The 15,802-nt window shown below is 46.1% G+C and overlaps 1 protein-coding gene across 2 annotated transcripts in view; it reads left to right on the forward strand.

The window, feature by feature from the left end:
• Nucleotides 1-14,720: 14,720 nt before the first annotated feature.
• OXSR1 (oxidative stress responsive kinase 1) overlaps nucleotides 14,721-15,802 on the forward strand; it is a 97,433-nt gene continuing 96,351 nt past the window's right edge. Inside the window, exon 1 of one of the 2 annotated variants that reach the window (XM_055321221.1) lies at nucleotides 14,721-15,140. In XM_055321221.1, the coding sequence (XP_055177196.1) occupies nucleotides 15,071-15,140 (70 nt within the window). In that variant the 5' untranslated portion in view covers nucleotides 14,721-15,070. The remainder of the gene's footprint in view (nucleotides 15,141-15,802) is intronic. The other variant, XM_055321220.1, reaches the window with a different exon arrangement.

A 15,802-nucleotide genomic window follows, 5' to 3' on the forward strand; every position in this document is an offset into this window, starting at 1 on the left:
TTGTCGGTAGTGACTTAAAGGCTAGCCCGCTGGTCAGGAATTTATAAAGAACAAGATCGTCAAGTGAAAGATGGACTTCTTGCCATCCACAAAGTATAAAGATATTCATGTTCCACATAAATGTTCATCCAAGGGTCTCTGTTGTAGATAAGACTCTCAATAATCAGGAGGACAAGATGACCCAACCTGTGGACATAAGATGGCCTCTTCCTCAGATACTCTGGTGCTTGGTCAATAGACCCATTTACAAAGTGGCCATGGTAGCAGGAAAGGAGACAGTGATGGGCTCAACATAGACTTGCCCTCCCCAAGCTGACCTGGCTACTGCCAACATTTTTTTTGTGTGTCAGGGAGGATTTTAACTACAAATCAAAAAATTTGGGGATTACTGGGTGGCTCACCAGTAGAGTGTCTGCCTTTGGCAGCTCAGGGCATGATCCTGGGGTCTGGGGATCTAGTCCCACATTGGGGACTCCTATGAAGAGTCTGCTTTCCCTTTGAACTATGTATCGATCCCCTCGCCCCACCCCACTGCTCTGTGCCTCTCATGAATAAATAAATAAAATATTTAAATATAAATAAATAATTTTAATAACTCTATGCAGGTTATCTATTTCTTCATAAATGAGATTTGGCAGTTTGTATTGTCTTTCAAGAAATGCATCCATTTCATTTGTTAAACTTACTGACATTTAAGTTGTTCATGATATTTCTAAATTATCCTTTCAATATCTGTAAAAACTGTGGTGATGTCACCTCAGTCATTCCTGATCTTGGTAATTTGTGTTTTCTATACTTTTTCCTGATCAGTCTGACTACCAGTTTAACAATTGTAGAGACTTTTTTTTTCCCTCAAGGAATCAAGTTTTAGTTTCATTGATTTTACTCTCTTGTTTAGTATTTTACTGAATTTCCACTGTGGTCATTACTTCTTTTCTTCTGTTCTTTTTGAGTTCAAATTACTCTTTTTTTTTTTTTTCAATTTATTAAGATGGAGGCTGAGGTCATTGATTTTTGACTGTTCTGCTCTTCCTCTGTAATATAAGACATTTAGTGCTATACATTTCCCTGAGTACTACTGCTGAGTGCCCCACTTATTTATTCAGAAGCTTTGTTGAGCCCAGAAATGGCACCAGTGCTACAAGAACCAGCCAGACACCCAGTTACTGAACCCCTTTCAACATGCTGGGGAAAGCTATTTGCCTTTATAGGAGTAGACACATAGCATGGGTATGGATATGCCTCCCCTGCCTGCAGCATTTCATCTAGCACCACCAGTTTATGGACTTGCAAAATGCCTTATCCATTGCCACATTATCTCACAGGATGCTGCTTCCATCAAAGGGACATTTTTTATGGCAAATCAACTGGGACAAGTGGCCTCACATTTTTAAAATTCCAGGACTTACCATATGTCCTATCACCCAGAAAGAGCTAGTTTGGTAGAACAGTGGGTTTGCCTGTTTAAGTCTTAGTTTATAAGCCTTAATAATCAGCAGCCAGTCTTTGACGCCATCTCCCCCATAGCCAGAATGCATGGCTTTGGGAAAAAGGGATAAGGATGGGCATGACCCTCCTGTTAATATGAACACCCTGCTGAAGACCATAGACTAGATTATCATTTATAAGGCATTGATCCCTTCCCTCCTCTCCTCTTCATGAGAATATACTTCCTGCTCCACTGATGTTGAGCTTGGGTATGTGACTTGTGTTGACCAATGGGATGTTAGCAGACATGATCCAAGCAAAGGCTTTAAATGTACTGGTGAGGGGGCAGCCTGGGTGGCTCAGCGGTTTAGCGCCGCTTTCAGCCCAGGCTGTGATCCTAGAGACCCGGGATCAAGTCCCACTTCGGGCTCCCTACATGGAACCTGCTTCTCCCTCTGCCTGTGTCTCTGCCTCTCTCTCCTCTCTGTGTATTCTAATGAATAGACAAAATCTTAAAAATAAATAAATAAATAATATTTAAATAAATAAATGTGCTGGTGAAATTGGTGGGCTCAGACCTTCATCTTGCCATTCTGATTCTGGACAGGTAAGTAAAACAGTTCAGACCTGTGCCAGGTAACCAATCCTGTTCTAAGGCAACCTTCTCCACATAGCTTCTAACCTATGTACATGACTTCCCAAGGCATGCATGTTGTTATTACCATGAAAGTCATTACTATGAGGAGCACATGGCCTGGGAAGCTTGCTGGTGGCAAGAGAATGAGAGATATGGAACAGATCTGAACCCAAGATCTGGGTACGGAGCCATACCCAGCTGAATCCAACATAGACTAGCCAAACACCAGTTCATCTGTAGACAGGTGAACAAGGAATTAATGCTTACTGTTGGCTGCCACTGGCATTTTGTGGTTGTTTGTAACATAGCATGTTTGTGCGCATAGCTAACTGAGACCCTGGGTGTGGCCATGTGCCTATGTTTTGGGCATTAGGATGGAAGAGGAAGCTATATGTGCAACTTTGTTCATAACCTTAACAGAAAAGTGTGTGCCCTCTACTTTCCCTCTTCTTCATGCTGTAGGAATGTGGTTATGGGAGCTAAGAGCAGCAAGTTGAGGATGGTAGACACAAGATGGGAAGGGCCTGGGACCTTGGCAGTAGGACATTGAACTATTAGCATAGGACTGCTGATACTCAGACTTTTGTGTCAGAAAGAAACATTTTTATTTTTGCTATTGTTATGGCAGGAATGCAAGCAGCCTAATGCAGTTTGGGTTTTCTGGCACTAGCAACCAGGAGGTCCTAATTTAGAAAATGGGTTTGTTGCAAGCCCCCTGCAGAGTTTATCCAACCACAGTCCCATGAGGTCTGCTCCTGGTCTCCTCTTCACTCTACTGTGGGTCCTGTCCATTTTGCTGTGGAATGTGGCACCCATGCTTTGCCTTGGATCACTGCTGCTCCTGTCACAAAGGCCTCCATTTCCTGCTGCACTGCTAGTGGTCAGGGTCTATCTAGCTTGACTGAAGGGCCGACTGTACGTGGACACTATATGCCTGCCCTATAGTATAAAGCACAGGAAAAGTTAAAGCAGGGATGCATGTTTACTCACCCTATAAGTTGGAGGTGCAGAGACAATGGAGTTTCTTGTTTTCTATAATCTAACACTTCTCATAAGCCCATGCCCTGCTGGATGTGGAGGGGAGATTTAGATCTGCCAGTAAATAACAGATGGGATTAGTTTCGTTCAAACAGTGTCTTTGGGGGTAACTCGGTCTCTCGCTTTTTTTTTAATAATAAATTTTATTTTTTATTGGTGTTCAATTTACCAACATACAGAATAACACCCAGTGCTCATCCCGTCAAGTGCCCCCCTCAGTGCCTGTCACCCAATCACCTCCACCCTCAGCCCTCCTCCCCTTCCAGCACCCTAGAACTCGGTCTCTCTTAAGTAAATGCTGCTTCTCTTTCCCCTTCCCCTTCATCTTTTCAGGATGGTATCTGGGAGTATGGGAAGGGAAAGGCACACTCATATCTGTGTGGTAGGAGGAAAGAATTGCCTTGGATCCCTGTGAGCAAGTCCTTGTACTGTCCTCTGGTTCTGTCATGAAATACTGGGTCTGATTCCTGAGTTCTATAATTATCGGCTGAGATGCAGTGCGTCTAATCTGGTCTTTGGAGTGTGATGCAAGCACCCAGAGCTGAAGTCCATGGTCCCAACATTTGTCTTGTGCCACAAAGTCCTACCTCTGCAGGATTTTCATTTCAGTTCTCTGTGCAAGCCTCTACGGTACTTTCTCATGCCTTCATGGGGAAGAGGGAAGCTTTTGATCTCCTGCAGAACAAGTGTAGGCTGTAAGGGACTGGGTATGTTATCCTGGTTTTCACTGGCCTAGATTCTGCCCTCCATCATTGCTACACTATTGTTCCTTCAGTATTTTGGACATGATGTAAAGCCAAGTGCAAGGCTTTGCCTAAGCCTACAGGCAGCCTCCCTCATGCCATACCTGAGGAAGTGGTCCACAAGTCTCTGATGTTCTTGGGTTCTTCATAGTCTCCATATTTGCCTTCTGTAGCTTCCCCTGGTCAAGATCTGGATGGATTGGGGAGGATAGATAGGGGAAAGTGAGAACCCTGAAGCCTTCCTGCCCTCTTTTCTTTCCCTCTTCTGTTTCTCCTCTCCACATCCCTGCAGGTTGGAAAACACAAGTGTGACTTTTATTTCCTCTTCCTTTTTTCTAGGGCAGTGACCCCCATGGTCTGGACATCACAGGTAGGTGGGGTTTCATCCCTACAGTAGGGAAGGAGCATCATGCTCTGAGTGAATTAGGCATGGCTTTTGATATGAGGGCTGTAGGACAACGGTGAACTAGGGCCCTCCAAGGACAATTATATTGATGGTCTATCCCTTGAATTTTACCTGTTAAAAGGTTAAGACACTCTCTCTACTTTGCAGGGATGCTTTGTGCAAGCACCCTAGTTGCTGGTTCTACTCTACTACCCTCAGGTTTGCCCACTTCTCTTTTTCAAATATTCAGAGTGCAAATTCCTTTCTATCCTTTCTACATTGGGGTGATGGCACTAAGATCTGCTCCCTTACCCCCAGGCAATCTGTGGGCATGCTCTCCTGGCAGTACATTTCCTACAGCCTGGTTTACTTAATCTAGAAGAATGCCACATTTGTATGTGCCCTTGCATATGCACCTGCTTCTCCAGGACACTCCAAGGGGTTCTTGGCACTCCAAATTTGTTTCCTTCCAAGGTCTCCCTGCCAGGTGAAATGTTAGTAACATGCCATATGCACATTTATAAGTGAAATTCCACAACTCCTTACTAAGGTTTTTTTTTCTAGCTGCAGCGTAGTCTGTACAGCTTTACTTTCTGAAGACCGGTGGGTGTTTTTGCAATAGGAATAGTTAGTTCCTATTTGTTTCCCTGCTTTCAGGCTGTTCCCCAAGGCTTACCTGGCACATATGAAGGCCCATGAGAACATCAACTATTCTGTAATAGTTACCACAATGCTACCAAATCTCTATTTTTTTCTCTAGAATTTGGGTGGATTAAATTTTTGGGCAGGGCATACTGTAGAACACCTTTATGTAATTCTATATAAAGGGGGCTGTATTATCTTCATGTCCAACTAGATGCTCTATGGGAGATGGCATGAAGAAGTGAGGAGTGGCTAATTGGGCTAGCACTTACCTAAGAAAGATCAAGTTACCCCCAAAAGACTGAACCAGAAGAGTCTGTTAATAGTAGAATAACACCTTCTCTGTCTCCAAATGGGGTGCTTAGAGTGTAGACTGCTCTAAACTCGCAGGGAGCCCTCCCTCTGTCATGATCCACTGCCCTTCACCAGGGAATTAACACTAGTTCTGGGATCCAGGTCCCTTTGGATGATGGAAGGCTATTTCCTCTTTAGGCAGACTGTTCACAGCTGTGCATATGGAGAATGGTTCACAAATGTCCAGGTACTGCATTTGATAGGGCACTTTTTCCCCCATTTTTTTTTTTAAGGATTTTTAAATTTGACAGAGTGAGCACAAGCAGGAGGAGTGGCAGGCAGAGGGAGAGGGAGAAGCAGGCTCCCTGCTGAGCTGGACATGGGGCTCAATCCCAGAACCCTGGATTTATGATCTGAGCCACCCAGGCACCCCATCCCCATTTCTTAAGTCCTGAATTTTCCAACTCAATGTCCAGTCAGTTGGGGGCCTAGTTTGGTAGACATGAAACCCTAATTCATTTTTTCAGTTTGGGTGCTCAAGGCAAATGAACCTTCACAATTTACTGAGAATCAAAGAGAAAGCCTTCATTCCCTTCATCATATTTTGCAATAGGAATTGAGGCAGTGCCATGGGCTGCAGGGCAGCAGCAGCGGTATGGTGTGAATGACATCATGCTCACGGTGGTAGAAACCTGTTTTTTTTTTTTTTTTTTCCCTGAGTAAGCAGACCTGGGTCAGACAGACAGCAGGCACTGCTGCTCAACCTCCATCCCATAATACTTTTTTGCTCTCTTCCTACCAACTAATAAATGATAGCTATCACTTACTGAGCACTTACAACAAGGCAGGTACTGTGCTAGGCATTTCCAGGAATTTCTGGAGGCAAGTTCCTCAAACTTCGAGTTTATTTCCTCATCTGTAAAACTGGCATAAAAACCTCACAAGGCTATTTTACTAACTATATATCCTTTAGCACGTTGTCTGGCACATTATAAGCACTTAAATCTAATTGTTGCTATAAAGTTTTTATTGGGCTTTTTATCTGAATTTATATTAGGAAACTAGGCATTAAGTTCCAGGCTGTCTGCATCTACTCAGTTCCTGAATTCAGAGAGGGAGGGATACCAAGTTATGAGAAGATAAATGAGTATTAGGTTCCTGAGTTTAGTGAGAGATACCTGTATTTTTAAATGCTTTTATAAATTACAGTCACCCTCCAAGATTCTGGAATCCCTGCTTGAGGTTGAGAAGTAAGTGGCACGTACCTTTTTGCAAATTTTCCCAGAAAGGAGAGAAATGTGGCTCTTCACGAATTTCTTTTTTTTTTAATTTTTTAAATTTATTTATGATAGTCAGAGAGAGAGAGAGAGGCAGAGACACAGGCAGAGGGAGAAGCAGGCTCCATGCACCGGAAGCCCGACGTGGGATTCGATCCCGGGTCTCCAGGATCGCGCCCTGGGCCAAAGGCAGGCGCCAAACTGCTGCGCCACCCAGGGATCCCCTCTTCACGAATTTCTAAATTATCATCATGCTGGCAGAGTTTAAGGTGGGCAAAAAGGCAAAACAAAATACCAAACCCAAAAATCCTTTACTTTCTTTCTAGTGAGAGGGTATTCCTTGCCTCTAATTGGTGACTCACAACCTAATTTGAAATACAGAATAATCACAAAAAGAGAAGACTGTAGGTCCATGGCACTGTAGGCTCAGTGCCCAGAAATGGTTTGGGTGAGGTGGAAAGTGTACTTCCCTTAGGCCTAGAACAATCTCAAAGCATTCACAGCAGGGGGTGAGTGAAGGTGGACCATTGGCTGAGACTGGCAGAGCCAGCAAGACTTGTACAGGTGGTGGGATGCCTGCGTGGCTCAGTGGTTGAGCATCTGCCTTTGGCCCAGGACATGACCCTGAAATACCGGGATCGAGTCCCACATCGGGCTTTCTCCATGGAGCCTGCTTCTCCCTCTGCCTATGTCTTCTCCCTGTCTCTCTGTATCTTTAATGAATGAATGAATAAAATCTTAAAAAAAAAAAAAAAAAGAAGACTTGGACAGGTGGAGAAAAGTGGCATCCCTGGAAAGAGGACTGGTTTGGCCAAGGGAGGCGCAATGAAACCAGGTTGAAGAGTGTTAGAGGTCCCCTCAGTTTGAAAGAAGAACAGATTATGGGGTACCAGCAACATTAGTACCACCTGAGATATGAGAAAACAAACTTTATATTATGAAATATACTTTAAAAGAACACATAAACATGTACAAATAATTGAGCTTTTTAATTTTTAGAAAGATTTTATTTCAGAGAGAGAGCGAGCAAGTGCACAAGCATGAATAGGCAGAGGGAGAGGTACAAACAGACTCCTCGCTGAGCAGAGAGCCTGAGGAGCAGGACTTGATCTCAGGATCCTAATATCATGACCTGAGCTGAAGGCAGACACTTAACCGAATGAGCCCCCCAGGTGCCCCATAATTGGGCACTTGTAACCCAAATCTTGGAAGTCTTCTGTGGGCCTGACCCGGGTGGCATCCCTCTCCTTTCCCTCAAGCCAATCACCAAACTGGATTTTTTTGTTTCCTTGCTCTTCTTAGGTATTGAATACAGAAAAGCTTATTCAACTGTGCCTACTTTCGAACTTTTTGTGAGTACAATCATAGTGTATGTATTCTCCTGTTATTTTGTTTCTATTGTTTTGGAGATTCATCTGAGTTTTTTAAATAGCTGTAATAAGTACATTTTTCTGTGGATGTTTTTACATTCCATTTGAGTGGCTTCCTTTAGTTATTATAAGCATACTGATATATTTTTATATATATTACTTGGAATATACGTACAAGAATTTACTTAGGATATATACCAAGGAGTGGAACTGTTGGACTGCAGGGGAAGCACAGGTTCTATTTACTAGGTAATACCAACCTGCTTTCCAAAGAGGTTACACCAAGTGATGTTCTAACTAGCAAAGTCTGAATTTCTGCTGTGCTTCATCTTGGCCAACACTTGGTATTATCTGGCTTTTAAAATTTCCCCATCTGGTGAGGGTGAAATGGAATCTCATTTTAGTTTTAAGTTGCATTTTCTTGGTTACTAATGCAGCTGGGGTTTATATTTTCGAGCCCCTAAAATACTGTTGTGGAATCAATCTTTTTTTTTTTTTTTTAAAGATTTTATTTATGTATTCATGAGAGACACAGAGAGAGAGACAGGCAGAGGGAGAGGCAGGCTCCATGCAGGGAGCCCGACATGGGACTCAATCCTGGGTCTCCAGTATCAGGCCCTGGGCTGAAGGCAGCGCTAAACCGCTGAGCCCCCCAGGCTGCCCATGTGGAATCAATCTTAATGAACTACTTTAAGAATTTACTTTGTTAGTGCTATAAATTACTGGAATGTTTTTTTAAGATTTTATTTATTTATCTATTTATTTATCTATTTATTTATTTATTTATTTATTTATTTATTTATTTATTTATTTATTTATTTATTCACGAGAGACACAGACAAAGAGGAAGGGAGGGAGACAGAGGGAGAAGCAGGCTCCTCGCAGGGAGCCCGATGCGGGGCCTGATCCCTGGATTGGGATCACACCCTGAGTGGAAGGCTGACGCCCAACCACTGAGCCACCCAGGTGTCCCTGTTTTGTTCTTATAGTTAAAACAACACACATGAAACAAATGTGTATTGCACCTCCAAACATCTCCCATACCTTACTCTATACATTGGCACACATGCACATTATGGACTGAATGTGTGTATCTCCCCCAAATTCATATACTGAAATCCTTACCTGGAACATGCTATTAGGATTATTTTCTGAAGGTAATTAGGTCATAAGGGTGGAGCCCTCATAAATGAGATTAGGGCTTGCTCCTGCTCTCTGTCCTACAAGGATATAATGAAAAGATGGCCACTTACAAGCTAGGAAGAGGGCTCTCACCAGACAACAGATCAGCCAGCATCTTGATCTTAGACTTCCCAGACTCCAGAAGTGTGAGAAAAAGATATTTGCTGTTTAAACAAGCAGTCTATGGCAATTTGTTATGGTAGCCCAAACTAAGTAGTGCTGAAATCTAATTTATCTACAGCTTGCTTGTTTACCTAATTAGATTATTCCATTCCAGTATGCATAGATGTACTTCATTCTAACTGCTGTATAATATTTTACAGTATGAATGACCCACAGTTTCATGGTCTCCTCTTTTAAAATTTTTTTTTGAACACAAGTAATATTTGGGTTTATAAAATCTAATGTGTACAAGAGCATATTCTTCTTAATCCTCTTCCTCAGCAAGTCAGTAGCACTGGCCCAGAGGCAATCAAAGTTAGCAGTTGCAATAGAGATTGGCCAGATGCTGACCATTCCCATTTCTTCTTCCTTGAGCACACAGGAAGTCATGTTCTGGTTTCCTTGACCTAGGTTGGGGTCAGACAATCAGGTCTGATCAACACAACATGGAAGAAAGTAACAGACACAATTTCCAGTGTTTGCCACCTTTTGTGGTTTTCTCTTAGCTAACCAGCTGGCTGAATGCTGAGAGTCCACTGGAGGACTCCAAGGAGGCCCTAGAAGATAGTGCCGCAAGACATCAGAAGCCAAAAATCTTAGATTCTCTGCTTGAAGGAGAGGTACTAGGGACTTTAGGTGAGAAATAAGCTTTTGGGTTAAACCAGCCAACTTTTGGGGTTGTAATATTAGCTAGCATTAATTAAAACACACAATTTTCTTATGTATCCTGAAATGTTTCACATTAATATACACAAGCAATTGCCAATCCTCTATTGACATGTAGATTGTTTCCAGTTTTTCCCTATTACAATGATGCTATGATAAACAACCTGATGAGGTAGGTTTTTAGACATATTAAACCCTTAAGAGTAATGTTTGAAATGGAGCAGGTCCCTAGAAACCTGCTCCACCTCAGTGAGGTATTTCCCATCTTCTGGTTAATTTGGCTTGAACTCATCAAGTTGGCAGCATCGTGCCAGTCTGGGTGAACCTCGAACTACTCTCTGGCTCAGAATCCAGCTTAATGCTGAGATTCTCCTTTCTGCACAGACTGATTTTTTTCCTTCGGTAACCTTTGCACCTACCTATTTCTTACAGGTTCTGAGTGCCTGTCCTCTTAAACATTTATTTCCTGGGTTTACCAAGATACCAGCTTCTCACCAGGCCCCATATTCCTAGTTTGTAGAAGTCTCCTGTACTCTCATGCTCCATCTATTTATTCAACATGACACCTGAAATATGTGCCTATGTGGAGTACTGTTCCAGGCACAAGGGAGGAAGCACAACTACGTAAGGTATGAGTGTTGTCCCCTCTCCAAACAGCAGATAATGTTATACCACATGTAACGTGTGATAACGGACTCAAGATGAGGGGGGCAGGTTCTAGCAATCTACAGTTGGTCCTGACACTGACATGGAACTGCTGAGAAAACTGGTTTACTTTTTTAAAGATTTTATTTATTTATTCATGAGAGACACAGAGACGTAATCAGAGATCTACATCATAGACCTCCCTGCTGGGAGCCTGCTGTGGGACTTGATCCCAGGACCCCAGGATTATGACCTGAGCCAAAGGCAGATGTTCAACCACTGACCCACCTAGATGCCCCAAGAAAACTGCTTTATAAAAAAAAAAAAAAAGAAAAGAAAACTGCTTTATAACAAATACCTAAAATTGTTTTATTTTTTTTTAAAGATTTTATTTATTTATTCAGGAGAGACATGCAGAGAGAGGCAGAGACACAGGCAGAGAGAGAAGCAGGTTCCAGGTAGGAAGCCTGATGAGGGACTCGATCCTGGGACTCTAGGGCCGAAGGCAGATGCTTAACTGCTGAGCCACTCAGGCGTCCCAAAATTGTGCTTTTCTTTATTCAGGTTACTTATATAGGATACACATAAATTTCTAGACTTCAACATTTTTATTTAATTGAAGGAGCCTATAAAACTTGAATTATTAAAACTGTAGTTACCACTTCAAGGCATCGCTAGTCCTAAAATTAGTTCTTTTTCCTCTATCCTACAGGTGCTAAAAAAGCAGAACAGAATGCAAGTAAGCTGCTCAAAGGCAAGAAAGAAGGGGAAGCATGAATATACCTTCCCTCTAGGTTTCTCAGTCCAAGTAGCGATTCTCAAGTTTTGGATTGTAGATGCTGTCTATACTCTTTGGGCTTACTCTGGAGTTTGCTTTCGGAACATTCTAGTACATGAGGAAGATTGCCTATGTCTGTTGCCTGAATGCATTCTCTGACTTTAGAATGCTTCCCCAATCCCTGGGTGGCGCAGCGGTTTGGCGCCTGCCTTTGGCCCAGGGCGCGATCCTGGAGACCCGGGATCGAGTCCCACGTCAGGCTCCCGGTGCATGGAGCCTGCTTCTCCCTCTGCCTGTGTCTCTGCCTCTCTCTCTCTCTCTGTGACTATCATAAATAAAAAATTAAAAAAAAAATTAAAAAAAAAAGAATGCTTCCCCAGCACTGAACTGGGTAGAAGTACAGGAGCATTAACACTCTAAGAGGGAAAGGATGTGGTGGGTGGCTACCTTGACTCTTTGGAGGAAAATTCTGGGGGTGTGTTCCAGTTTCTCACTTCACAGCGTGACTGAGCCCACACAGGAACCCCTCATTAATTCATCCTTTGATGGCTTTCTTTCCTGTCATCAGAGTGCCTCTTAGCACCTCCTAAATAAACTATTTGCATCCAAATCCTGGTTTCAGTGCTTGATTTTGGGAGAAACCAAAACTCAGACAAGGACTTCTTTGTAAATGTCTGGAAAACTAAGATCTCCCTCCCTAGGAAAATACGTCATACTTTCAAGAAACGTAGGTAGGATTTGGTGAAATTTTGGTATTAGGACCAGGCTTCCAGAATCACCCTAACTTCTCTCCCTCCTCCCACTCCCCATCCTCCAAAAGATTACTGAGGGAGCCATATACTAGGACCAGCAGCCTAACAGGAATGAAGGTATCATTTTAATAACTTCAAAAGTGCCTCAAACCCCTTTCACCTGTTTTAACTATTCTCTGCATGGCTGGCTTCCTGTTTTCTCATAGAGGGTGTTCTCCAAACTCCTTAAGTATCCTCTAGCACAGTATACAGATGGATCTGATTCATAATGGTCTGACTTACAATTTTTAGACTCTATGATGGTACGAAACTAATACACATTCAGTAAACTTGTACTTCAAATTTTGAATTTGGATCTTTTCCCAGGCCAGTGCTCACAGTATTTTCAATTTATGATGGGTTTGTTGGTACATAACCCCATCATAAGTTGGAGATCTGTACCGGTCTTTTCTACATGATGCTTTATAACATATTTATCTATGTATCTGCTTAGTTGTTTACTGTTTCTCTACCAAATTATAAGCTCCATGAAAACAGGAACTAAGTCACTTTGTTTACCGCTGTACACTCGGTGTTTATGACAGCACTCTCACATGAAAGATACTCCAGAAGTTGAGAAAGAGGTTGAGGTTTGGGCTCCTGGGCTCAAACAGCCACCAATTCCCTGCTATTAAAAACATGGGAGTCTTAACCTCTATCAGGCCACATGAAGAAAGCTCTAAAGACAGGCAACATAAAATGACCACATCTGCAGAGCGTATCCTGGCTCAACTACACCATGAAGCTGTGTGTGTGTGCGTGTGTGTGTGTGCAGAAGGCAGAGAACCCATTAATGAATGTAGAGTGGCCCTCCCTGCCCACCAAGAATGTGGGTCAATTAATACACTAATTTTCACTATTAGGTTAGTAGCTACTTTCCATGGGGGATGAGGTAAGGAGAAAGGTGGCCAAAATCTCTCCCTAGGGCAGCCCGGGTGGCTCAGCGGTTTAGCACCTGCCTTCGGCCCAGGGCCTGAGCCTGGAGTCCCGGGACCAAGTCCCGTGTCGGCGTCGGGCTCCCTGCGTGGAGCCTGCTTCTCCCTCTGCCTCTCTCTCTCTCTCTCTGTCTCATGAATAAGTGAATAAAATCTTTAAAAAGAATAATAATTTCTTAAAAAAAAGAAAAACTCTCCCTGAAGTATATACTATCCTGCATAGAATTTCAAGGGAGTAAAACAAGCAAACAAACAAAAACGTACGCAACTTCTGAGGCCTGTCCATGGTCCCCGCAGGCTAACCATCCCAGGTTAACAATCTACGGATTTTTCTATTGGTACAAACCTTGAGATCTCTACTCTGTACCGTCAGATGTCCAGCTCCTATCTGACATATTTGCTCCTCATCCCTCCTCTCCCTGCAAAACGGAAGGCAAGGTATGGCAGCGAAGGCGTTCGTGGGCATGACCGAAACCAAGTTCTACAGCGAGGCCGGTGTTCTGCTTTCAAACCCCGGAAACGGCCCTTCGGCTGTGACTGGAACGGCCTATCTTCTCAGTCCCCGCCTGCTGGAATCAGGGGACGATTGCAGGGCCTGGCACAAACGCCACCTCTTCCACCAAGCAGGTGGAGACCGGCCTGCTTGGCCGCTCCCAGTTGACCTCGGTTTTGTGGTCGGCCGCCCACCTCCCAGCAGGGCCTCGGCGGAAGGTCCACTGCCGGCCCCAAGGACCTTCAAGACGGAACCGCCTCAGCACCTGGCCCAATTCTTGCTGATGCCTTCTTCCACTTTACCAAGAGGAGTTTCCCCAACCGACCTGAGGGGCCAACCTAAGACATCTCAGGTTCAGTGAGGTCACACATTAGTCAAGACCCTTGCAACGACGCCGAGCCCCATGGACCCAAGCTGCGGCAGGAGAAAAAGCCCAACGTCTCGAGGCTCCGCAAGGCAGGTGCTCACTTGAGCTCTGGACCCAAAGTTGAGAACGGACAAGAACCCCCTCCCTGCGCAACGACGTGACCGAGAGGGCGGCGACAGACGCTGCGGGGAGAGCTTCCGCCCTGAAAACAGCGTCGTCTAGGGGCAAGCTCCCAGCTCCGTTCCGTCCCACAGCTCAAGGCCTTTCATTCCAGCAGGCAGTTAGGCAGTTGTCCACACCCCAAGGCCACCCCACCCAGCTGCGCCGGGCAGCTGCTCCACACCCGGACGAGCCGGTGGCACGTCTCGAGGGTGTGACGGTTACGCCGTGACATCACCCGGCAGAAAAGGGCAAAGCGACCAAGGTACCGGCGATTCTGAAGCGGCCCCCGCGCTGAGAAGCGCGCCGAGAGTCGGGAGGAGGGATTAACTTTGACTGACGTCCACACCCACCCACTGCCTTTCCGATTCCTTCTCAAACAAACCAATCAATGAGACGACGGAGACGGCAACGTGCCCCGGCCGCCAAGGAACGGCTCCGCCCCCTCCGCTCGGTCGTCGTTCGGTCGCCATGATTGGCGTGGCTACTGTCTTGGTCTACTTTAGCTCTCCTCTGGCTTTCCGATACCCTCTCTGAACTTCTCCCTAACCATTTATTCCCTCCCACTGTCAACTTCTACCTCCACGGGATTCTTGCTAGCTCGGTTGCCTGTACAGCCACACTTGAGATGGCGGCCGGAGGCGGGGCCACGGCTGGGCCTGCCCGGCGCGGTGACGTCAGCGCGCTGCGTGTCGGCAGGTGGAGGGAGAAGGGAAAGTTTGGCCCGTGCGTGGGGCTGGGGTTGAGGGCGGGACGGAGGGGTTGGGCCCAGGCGAATACCCTGTAGCTGCTGCAGCGGAGGCCGAGGCCGGGACCTGGGCCGGGCGAGGAGTGCCGGCCGCCGGGGAGCAGTGGGCGAGGTCCGCCGGAGCTTCGAGCCCCCGCCGCTCTGCCGCGCGGTGACCCCGCGCCCAGACGCCGTCCGACCGGTGGCTGTTCCCGAGGCGGTTGGTGGGGGCGCGGCGGCGCGGCGGCGGCGGCGGCGGCGGCGGCGGCGGTTGGGGGTGGGGGAGGCGCGGCGAGGAGACGAGAGAGAGGTCAGCGAGTTTGAGGGAGGATCGCGAGCCGCGCCGCCGTCATGTCCGAGGACTCGAGCGCCCTGCCCTGGTCCATCAACAGGGACGATTACGAGCTGCAGGAGGTGATCGGTGAGAGCTGGCGCCGCCGAGGGAGGCGGGGGGTGGGGGGGGGGGACGCGAGGACCTGCGGGAGCGCGGGGAGGCTCGTGGGCACCCGCGGGGCGGGCGGGAGGCTCCGGGTTTGTGCAGCGCGCCAGTGAGGCTGGTGGGCTGCGGTTGGAGGGGCTGGAGGGGCCCGGGGGAGATCTGGGCAGTGACAGATACTTGAACCGCAGCGATAGACGGGTCTGGGAGGGGAAGAAAAGTGCGGGCACAGGACAGGCCTTTAGGAGGCTGTGCGAGAAAGGGGGCTGTTGGGGTTGTGGGCACAGCTCCCCATTTTGGGGACCGTCTGTAGGGGGCTTTAGTGCATTCCCGCGCGGGTGTGACAACACCTAAGTGCTCACGAAGTGCCAGACGCTGCCGGGGTGGAGCTGGGGGAGCTGGAGCTCCTCTCTAGATGAAGCTGAAGGTACCGGGCTCCGCGCTGCGTAGACACAACCCCCCACCGCTGGAGACTGACTTTCTAGTCAGGGAGGTAGGCATTGAAGAACCAGACAAATAGAAGGAATCGCAAGGTTTGGCAAGTGCTAGGAAGGAAACAAACGAGATGTTCTGATAGCGAGTGACCTGGAGACCTAGTTAGGGTGATTTCAAGGAAAATTCCTTTTCTGAGGCGTTGACCTTTAAGA

Source organism: Nyctereutes procyonoides, unplaced genomic scaffold (genome assembly GCF_905146905.1).
Source record: "Nyctereutes procyonoides isolate TBG_1078 unplaced genomic scaffold, NYPRO_anot_genome, whole genome shotgun sequence".
Lineage (NCBI taxonomy): Eukaryota > Metazoa > Chordata > Mammalia > Carnivora > Canidae > Nyctereutes > Nyctereutes procyonoides.